The 10,818-nt window shown below is 36.8% G+C and overlaps 1 protein-coding gene across 1 annotated transcript; it reads left to right on the top strand.

Annotated features, from left to right (window-relative positions):
- Nucleotides 1-22: 22 nt before the first annotated feature.
- On the top strand, nt 23-8,562 carry LOC132553727 (NADH-quinone oxidoreductase subunit B 2-like). The gene is made up of 6 exons (XM_060218003.1): nt 23-51; nt 1,509-1,632; nt 4,159-4,339; nt 4,961-5,140; nt 5,343-5,478; nt 8,121-8,562. The coding sequence occupies exons 1-6, from the start codon at nt 36-38 to the stop codon at nt 8,216-8,218; spliced, it is 735 nt and encodes a 244-aa protein (XP_060073986.1). The 5' UTR covers nt 23-35; the 3' UTR covers nt 8,219-8,562.
- Nucleotides 8,563-10,818: the final 2,256 nt, after the last annotated feature.

Genomic DNA, 10,818 nt, shown 5'->3' with positions numbered 1-10,818 from the left:
CAAAGAAAAATTGCCTCGTTTTCAGTTGTGTGAAAATGGCGACCAAGATTTGTACGTATCGCACTTGTGTTATTTGTACATGACCTTCATGTGTATTATCATCGAACAGTTAATTACTTGTGTGCTGTGTAGATGTTTATTTTCGCCATTCTATTACAGTAGTTCTTAAGCAAGTTTTAGCAAATCAAAGTCGTATTCCGTTGCGTAACACGTTCCTTTTACTAAAATGAACTAGGGCTTTTGAAGTAAACATGTGTAATGCACATGTGATGTATGTGTGTGCAGAAAAAATTACCCTAGTCTTTTCGTTATATTCTTCCCACTAAAACTTTTCACAATGGCTGACTCAAAATACTGAACGATCGTCTTTTTACATCATTTTTTAGCATACGATTATTGACAACGTTAGACCAACTCCATATTATCAGCTGATAGATTATAACGGGTTGCCGTGTGTTGGTTGCAACTTGCATAACCATATTTCTAAGAACAAGTTTTAACCAAATTGTATTTCCATTCTGACATTCCATTGATTCTTACCGATGTTATGTATGAAATGTCAGTACTACTTCCAAGGTAGTGGCGTGCTTTTCCTCCATAATTACACACATAAATATATCTGACTGCCATGCATATATGGAGGGTACAGATACATTTCACATTAGTTTATGTTATAACCATAATCTCTGCTTTATGAATGATCGCTTGTTTATAAATAGTTTTTTGCACCTCCACATATACATGACAGTCAGATATAGTTTGGTTCAAAAGTTTTGAGCATGAGAGTCAGGGACAGTTTTGTGCATGAGAGTCAGAGATAGCATATGTGTTGCTATTTACATATCTAGGTTTAAAGAAAAGTTTTATAAACAGGTTTAAAACCCTTAAAGTGATGATGTCACAACTTTTTTGTTTTTAATTTTTTAATTGTCAAATCAACCCAAGTTCAAAATTTATATTTGAATTACGACACAAAAGTTGACAGAAATAAAAAGTTGATGACAAAAATTTTTCAAAATTTTCAAAACAGAATCAAATACACATGCCTACATATTATGCCCATACTATTTTTCATGGCACATGTAACAAATAACAATTTCTAAAGCTATAAAACCATGTCAAAAGCAATTTTTTCTCATTTTGATAAAAGTGTGTTTGTAATTCTATTTTTAAGATGATGAAAGGAGGTGAAAAAAATCAAGTTACTGAAATGCTTAATTTTGATGTTTATATGTAGGGTGCTCTCATTGGGAAAAACAAATCATAATAGTATCTCATTGCTAGTTTAATCACATTTATCAAATTAAAAAATGTTTATTATGATATTGATGCATTTAAGATTGCTATATATGTATTCATCAATTCTCTCTTGCTTACAACTGCTTTATATAATGTACATCTGATGTGAGATGTTTAGAATTTTACGTATACTGAAATACTTTGGTTGGCTGTTTTATATGTAAAGTGTTATTACATGTACTTTATATGTTGAGGATTGTGTTTTACAGTAGTGTGGTTGCCTGGGAGGTTCCAGACCCTTGGTGCCCTCCTGAATCGCACATGGGCTCCTGCAGGATGTCAGTGCCGTGAACTCATGACTGACAGAAAAATAAATGACTTTAAACAAACTAGGTTTGTATGGCTACTGTAATACCAGTTTGATAAAATCAGCCAAGATCATTGATTTTCAGTTTAATTATACAACAGTTTTGTTTAGACATAAATACCTGTTACTGAATTCATACTTCAACAAGCCCAGGGAAAAATACACAAATGCCTTGACTATGCATAGTTGGCTCATCACACAGCAACAAAGTAACATAAGTCAGTAATTACCATATTTTCCTGGTTATAAGCCACATTTTTGTTTCCTTGGTCGTCAGATAGGACCTATTACATGTAGATATGGTATTCCTTCGTACATATTACATATCAATTCATTTAATGTTAAATTCCGGGTATAGTGTGTATGTATCTAGTATATTGAAAGAATTAAAGGAGAGCAATCTTATTTACATAAATAATTTTAATATCATCAGAGAAAAAAGTTATGATATCATTATTTAATTTTGCCCATTGTTATCCAAGGATCATGAAGCTTGTATATATTGGTCAGACTAAGACAATGTGTAATGTACCGAATTCAGAGCCTTCAGCCCCTCAAGTTATTGTCCATTGTTTAAATTTTGCATGCAGAGCACAGCTTTAAATTGCTTGCGATTAAACTAAGATAAGAAACTTGGTGTACACATTGATCATACCAAGACATTGTGCAATGCACCTAGGGCAAGTCCTGCAACTGCTCTATTTGATATCTAATGGCCTGTTCCAATTATTAGTTATTGTGCAAGAATTTGTCAGCTGACAGACAAACTCGTCACACTAGGTTTCAAAAGATGCAGGTTGATGAAAATTATGGGGAAGTTTTATGGTTGTCATAGTGATCTCATTAACAAATATTTTATTTCTTTGTGAGATATGAAGCTGAACATGTTTGCTTGTTGTTTCTGTTGATTTACATCTTGTTTATATTGAGAATGTGACATTTACTTGAACTGACCAAGGTTTACATGGCGGATGCCTTTGATAAGCAGAAGACACTTACTCATCACCTGGTCTTTTCTAATACTTTTTTAGGAGTCTCGGCGTAAATCTTTCTTTTGCTCATATTTTGCCCTAATTTTATTGAATTTGAATTTGAATTATGTTTATGTTGACATGTTGCTATTTTCTTGTTGTATCTTGCATTAAAACTAGAAAAATGAAACTTCATACCTTGGTCATACTAAGCGGATGTGCAGTGTATCAAATTCAGAGCCTGCAACCTCTTAATCTCAAAGTTAATCCCCTTTGTTAAAATTTTATGTCCAAGAGCATAAATCTGCTTTTATTTAAACTAGAATAATAAAACTTGGTAGATAAATTGGTGTTAAAGGATTTACAATGTACCAAATTCAGTGTCTAAAACCCCTTGATAACAGAATTATTGCCCTTTGTTAAAACGTTGTGTCCTATAATTCTTTTAAAGTAACATTTGTCAGTTTCACTGATACTCTTGTTTGTTTGTTTTTTTCTGTTGTTTGTCAAAGAATAGCATTAAATGTTGGCAAATTTTCAATTTTTAGAAGTCGCCCTTATGTTATATGGGATAATGTCATGCTTTACATTATATATTTTTTTTTCATTTTTGATTTTTTTAATGATCTTGTCCGGACCCTTGGTTCTGACTGATCTGTTTTAGAATTTGTGTGCTTTATCATCAAAATATATCACTTATTTTTTCTTAAGGTTTGTTTTAACTAAACGAGTCTAGGAAGAGTGTCTTATGGGGGTGTCTTTCAGTATTTTATTGTCTTTTAATCTCATTTCTCTATTTCAAACCAATCTCTTTTAAATATTGTATACTTGATCTATCCTCAAAGCACATGGCACTGTTGGTCTCTGTGACATTTTGGCTCAACAAGGTTCAAAAGAGTTATTGGCCTTTGTTCTTTTCAGATTTTGATTTTGTCTAAGATCCTTTCCCTCAGTTTTCAACCAATTTCATTCAAAGATGATAGTCTCAAATGTAATGACATGAAATTGTGCTAAATTGCTTCATTTCTAAACTTTTATTTTTGAAGATTTGATAAATGATGTTTTTCTCTTCTGCATTTGATGGGTATACTTTTTCCTTCTGGCAATACACTTGTTTCATTGTTTTTTACACATTCCCCAATATGAGTGTCTTTAGACACATGAAATCTATCAGAGGAAAAAAACACAGAAAAGGGAAACAAAAATAAGAATGCTCTTTAAATGTGTTTTGAAGATTGTTCCAACCACAGCAGCGTTTAACAATGGTACATGCCCCTGTGGTTCCAGCACCAGCACTACTTAAGTCTGTCTGAAAGCTTGTTCTATCCACAGGGGCATTTGACAATAGTACATGCCCCTGTTGTTCCAGCACTACTTAGGTCTTTCTGGAAGCTTGTTCCAGCCACAGGGGCAATTGACAATACCACATGCCCTTGTGGTTCCAGCAAAAGAAAGTGTATCAAGCATGACAGACAAGATGTTTCTTTTGCAAACTTTTCATGTGAAATAAAAAAAGATATTTGTAGAAAAAAACTGCAATCAAGAATTAATTGGTGGTTGATTTGTCTCTGTATTTTACAGTCTGGTTCCCTACAGAGAACAGAGTACATCAGTAACTAAAACTAAGGAGGATGCTGAAGTACAACAGACAACTGATAAAGGTGTTGTGAAACGCAAAAAGTATTCACCATTTTTGGAAACAAGTGGCAAGGCAGAGTTTGCGTTGGCACGTATGGATGACTTGGTAAACTGGGGGAGGAAGGTAAGCTTGGTATTTCATGTAATTCTGTAATGGTATGCCATGTTGAATTATTTTTCCTAATGAATCAGTAGTTAAAGATTCGAGACACAAAATATGCAAAAATGGCACTTTTTTCTCTAAGCTCACAGCATGGACATGTACCAGCGGTATATAGGAATACAGATCTTAGAGACACATTTTTTTTTTTACATAACTCAGAAAACATAAATTTTGACAGATTTTGAAGAAAAAAAGGTGTAGGACAAAATTAAATGGAGGCAGCTAGTTTGTTGTTCCATTTTCAGTTCATGACATAAAGTGATTGTCACTATCAATTTCTGATTGGCATAACCAATGGAAACGCTCCAGGGTATATTACAAGAATAATATATATGGAACAATATTACAAAGGCTAAATTACAGGCCGATAAGGTGATCAATTTAAAAGTACATACTGTGTTGTAAGAAAATATGTAAATATTCAGTTTAATATTTAATAGATGATAAATAGAGGATATGGTGAAATGCTTGCATATACATACCGGTAAATGAAAATAACTGAATAAAATACTAATGTATGCATGATGTTAAAAATACACAGTTGAAGTTTGTCCTTCATCAGTCTCCTCAATCTTATTTTAGGGTTCCCTTTGGCCCATGACATTTGGTCTAGCCTGCTGTGCTGTAGAGATGATGCATTTCGCTGCGCCAAGATATGATATGGACAGGTTTGGTGTAGTGTTTCGAGCCAGTCCTCGTCAGTCAGACTGTATCATTGTAGCAGGCACACTCACAAATAAGATGGCACCAGCTTTAAGAAAGGTAATATAACTCTTCCTTATCAGAATGAAATGTTCTTGATATAATACAAAATTTTCAGTCCGAACTCACTTAATCCTATCACAATCTAAGATATCAACAAAGGATTGATATTGAAAAGTGCTCTTTGAGTTGATGCAGCATTGTCTCCCCTTACCATTGTTTGTACAATGAATTTGCTAATCACAACTGGTTGACTTTGTAGATTTATGACCAGATGCCTGAACCTCGCTTTGTCATCTCCATGGGAAGTTGTGCGAATGGTGGAGGGTACTACCACTATTCTTACTCTGTAGTCCGAGGCTGTGATCGTATCATACCTGTAGATATTTATGTGCCTGGTAAGTGGACCCCGTTAGTTCGAGGCTGTGATTGTATCATACCTGTAGATATTTATGTGCCTTGTAAGTGGACCTCGTTAGTTCGAGGCTGTGATTGTATCATACCTGTAGATATTTATGTGCCTGGTAAGTGGACCTCGTTAGTCCGAGGCTGTGATCATATCATACCTGTAGATATTTATGTGCCTGGTAAGTGGACCCCATTAGTTCGAGGCTGTGATTGTATCATACCTGTAGATATTTATGTGCCTGGTAAGTGGACCCCGTTAGTTCGAGGCTGTGATTGTATCATACCTGTAGATATTTATGTGCCTTGTAAGTGGACCTCGTTAGTTCGAGGCTGTGATTGTATCATACCTGTAGATATTTATGTGCCTGGTAAGTGGACCTCGTTAGTCCGAGGCTGTGATCATATCATACCTGTAGATATTTATGTGCCTTGTAAGTGGACCTCGTTAGGTCGAGGCTGTGATTGTATCATACCTGTAGATAATTATGTGCCTGGTAAGTGGACCTCGTTAGTCTGAAACTGTGATCATAACATACCTGTAGATATTTATGTGCCTGGTAAGTGGACCCCGTTAGTCTGAAACTGTGATCATAACATACCTGTAGATATTTATGTGCCTGGTAAGTGGACCCCGTTAGTCCAAGGCTGTGATCATATCATACCTGTAGATATTTATGTGCCTGGTAAGTGGACCCCGTTAGTCCAAGGCTGTGATCATATCATACCTGTAGATATATATGTGCCTGGTAAGTGGACCCCGTTAGTCCAAGGCTGCGATCATATCATACCTGTAGATATTTACGTACCTTGTAAGTGGACCTCGTTAGTTCGAGGCTGTGATTGTATCATACCTGTAGATATTTATGTGCCTTGTAAGTGGACCTAGTTAGTTCGAGGCTGTGATTGTATCATACCTGTAGATATTTATGTTCCTGGTAAGTGGACCCTGTTAGTCTGAAACTGTGATCGTAACATACCTGTAGATATTTATGTGCCTGGTAAGTGGACCCCGTTAGTCTGAAACTGTGATCGTATCATACCTGTAGATATATATGTGCCTGGTAAGTGGACCCCGTTAGTCCGAGGCTGTGATCATATCATACCTGTAGATATATATGTGCCCGGTATATACTAGCTGAAAAAGAAACTGTGCATGGGTATACTATGCTTTAACTTGGTATATAAGAAATCGCCAAAAAATTTTCAAAAATGTATTATCTGATATTTATTCAACACTCATTTGATGTGGTTTAATGCATCAGCAGCGTCATGGATAGAGATCAGTTTTCACAGACATTCTCTAAACAAAGTTTACCCAATCAACTCAGTGTATGTCTACCATTGGAAACAATGCTTGACAAAGACAAAATTGATGGGGAATACCATTCCGTCTCCTCACAAGTGCATGTGACAGGTCAGGTAAGGTCAATGGCTGATTTGGGAGGCGATGTAAGCAATGCTACATCTCATCCTACACAAGGTCTATAGGCGACATATCTGGTGACATTGCAGGCTAGGGCAGCATATTCACATTATTCTGGATCAAGAGGTCAGTGATGGGCAGTGTTATCATGTTGCAGTGTGGCATTACCTTGCTGCACAAATGAAAGTACTCAAGGCTGGATGATTTTGATATCTGATGCCTGTAAGTGTGCTGTCCACAACAAGAACTGTTCTGCTATAGAATAAGATGACAACCCACACCACATTACTTCCGCTGAATGGACGTCGTTTAATCACACAACTGTCATGGAAATCTTCACCAACATGACAGTACACTCCAGAATGACCATTGCTGCTGTCAAGATAAACCTGGACTCATCCATGAAAAGAGCACATGCCCAGTCCTGCCGAGTGAAGTGTCGTCTACACCAGGCTAAACGTGCTACACGATGACATTGCCAGAGAATAGGATGTATGGCTGAACATCATGGATGCATGCCTTGTTCAAGCAATCAATAACATACTGTTCGGGTATTAACTCTTCTTAGGCCAGAAATACTTTTGGCCATTAAGTAAGCAGTTCTGTGTTGTTTATGGAGATGAAGAACCCAGATATATATATCCTGGGGATGTTACGTATGAACTTTCTGACCGAGACCAGTCTCCAGTGGTACCAAACTGTTCATTCACAGTTCGTCTTCCCAAGGTATCTACAGTATTTCAGTACACACCAAATTGTCTAGCAACATCAGTATGACATACACCAGCTTCAATCATGCCTATGATGCAGCATCTGTATGTTTCATTCAACCTTGGCATGGTGTATCAAAGACGTTGTAAGGAGAGGCATACACATCTTACCTGTGTAAAGTTTCAAGCTCTAATTGATAAAATTTGAGAAAAACATGAACATTTTACTCATGCATAGTTTCTTTTATCCGCCAGTATATATCTCATTGACCTGTACATATTTATGTTTCGCCTCAATCCCCTGATATCACTGACCTGTATATATCTATGTTTCCACACAATCCCCTGATATCGCTAACCTGTACATATTTATGTTTCCACATGGCCCCTGATATCGCTAACCTGTCCATATTTATGTTTCCACACGACCCCTGATATCAGTGACATGTATGGATATCATGGGCTGTACACTAATTCATGGTTTTCTTTGTGTTAACAGGATGTCCACCAACAGCTGAAGCTTTGTTATATGGAGTGCTGCAACTACAGAAAAAGATCAAGAGGATGACCATATTTCAAAAGTGGTACCGAAAATGAACCACTCCTTTTGTCAGCTTTCTATAAAACTTTTGAAAACAGATATAACACGTCCTTTTGTGTGTGTGTTTGAAATTAACTCTTCACCATTGAATGAAGAAATATCGTTTGCGTAGTCTTTTTTTTTTAATTTGTAAAAAGACACACATTTGTTTATGGAATCTGGCAGTAGTAAACGAATGCTGATTGACAGTTCTTGTGCAACTATGTGTACAGTATTGAAAATTTGGGTCAAATTTTTATATATATATTATGTATAAGATCCAAGAAATGACGGTGATTGTATTGTGTAAATAATGCTGATGTGTTTGCACATATCTGTCATTAAAAGTAGGAAATTGAAATGTTTGTAATCATTAAATCCTTCGTGCACATCACATGGGTCTTATTTGGTAGATAACTGGTCACAGAGGGTTGCACTGAGCAGTCACACAAGCTCCACATTGCCTAACGTCAGAACTTTCAGAGCCTGAAAAGTTAGTTATAGGCTGCAGCTGAAAAACCTATGATGATGAACCCTCCTCTCCAATGAGCTTCATCCCTTGGGTTCAACCTGGCATCCTCAACATAAACATTGTTACTATATAACGGTAACATTAACCCTGAGCTTTTTCGCCTGCAGATGTAAAAGTTAATCTTTGTACTCTGTTAAATACATCTCCGTGTGCTTTCCATGCTGTTTGAGGGCACCCTACAGCAAACCAATCCTATTCACTGCCACCAAATGTAGTGTTTTTATGGTAGAGGTACACTGAGCAGTCACCCATTCAACTACTGACCACACTTTGACATTGGAAATATTGACATAACATCTCATCTTTCAGGCACAAAAACTAGATATTGAACTAAGCTGAACTGCCTAAATGTATGAAACAACCACCACATTGTTTAGTCAGTAGCTTGATAAATGTTACTGATGATCATGTACACAACTAAAGGTGATATAAATTGCTGATGGTGATGTATACTACTGATGGTGATGTACACTACTGATGGTGATGTACACTACTGATGGTGATGTACACTACTGATGGTGATGTACACTACTGATGGTGATGTACACTACTGATGTATATTACTGATGGTGATGTATACTACTGATGGTGGTGTACACTACTGATGGTGATGTACACTACTGATGTATACTACTGATGGTGGTGTACACTACTGATGTATACTACTGATGGTGGTGTATACTACTGATGGTGATGTACACTACTGATGTATACTACTGATGGTGGTGTACACTACTGATGTATACTACTGATGGTGGTGTATACTACTGATGGTGATGTACACTACTGATGTATACTACTGATGGTGGTGTACACTACTGACGGTGATGTACACTACTGATGGTGATGTACACTACTGATGTATATTACTGATGGTGATGTATACTACTGATGGTGGTGTACACTACTGATGGTGATGTACACTACTGATGTATACTACTGATGGTGGTGTACACTACTGATGTATACTACTGATGGTGGTGTATACTACTGATGGTGATGTACATTACTGATGTATACTACTGATGGTGGTGTACACTACTGACAGTGATGTACACTACTGATGGTGATGTACACTACCGATGTATATTACTGATGGTGATGTATACTACTGATGGTGGTGTACACTACTGATGGTGATGTACACTACTGATGTATACTACTGATGGTGGTGTACACTACTGACGGTGATGTACACTACTGATGGTGATGTACACTACTGATGTATATTACTGATGGTGATGTATACTACTGATGGTGATGTACACTACTGATGTATACTACTGATGGTGGTGTACACTACTGACGGTGATGTACACTACTGATGGTGATGTACACTACTGATATATACTACTGATGGTGATGTATACTACTGATGGTGATGTACACTACTGATATATACTACTGATGGTGATGTACACTACTGATGATATGTATACAACTGAGGGTGATGTATACTACTGATGGTGATGTACACTACAGATGGTGATGTACACAACTAAGGGTGATGTACACTACTGATGGTGATGTATACTACTGATGGTGATGTACACTATTGATAGTAATGTACATTACTGATGGTGATGTACACTACTGATGGTGATGTATACTACTGATGGTGATATATACTACTGATGGTGGTGTACACTACTGATGGTGATGTACACTACTGATGGTGGTGTACACTACTGATGGTGATGTACACTACTGATGGTGATGTACACTACTGATTCTGATGGTGATGTATATGGTGAAGTACACTACTGATGGTGATATATACTACTGATGGTGATGTACACTACTGATGTATACTACTGATGGTGGTGTACACTACTGACGGTGATGTACACTACTGATGGTGATGTACACTACTGATGTATATTACTGATGGTGATGTATACTACTGATGGTGATGTACACTACTGATGTATACTACTGATGGTGGTGTACACTACTGACGGTGATGTACACTACTGATGGTGATGTACACTACTGATATATACTACTGATGGTGATGTATACTACTGATGGTGATGTACACTACTGATATATACTACTGATGGTGATGTACACTACCGATGTATA

Source organism: Ylistrum balloti, unplaced genomic scaffold, assembly GCF_031769215.1.
Source record: "Ylistrum balloti isolate Yb309-2 unplaced genomic scaffold, AGI_CSIRO_Ybal_v1 Utg369640, whole genome shotgun sequence".
Taxonomy (NCBI): domain Eukaryota; kingdom Metazoa; phylum Mollusca; class Bivalvia; order Pectinida; family Pectinidae; genus Ylistrum; species Ylistrum balloti.
Note: the sequence above shows the minus strand (reverse complement) of the source record. Positions and strands in the feature narration are given on the sequence as shown.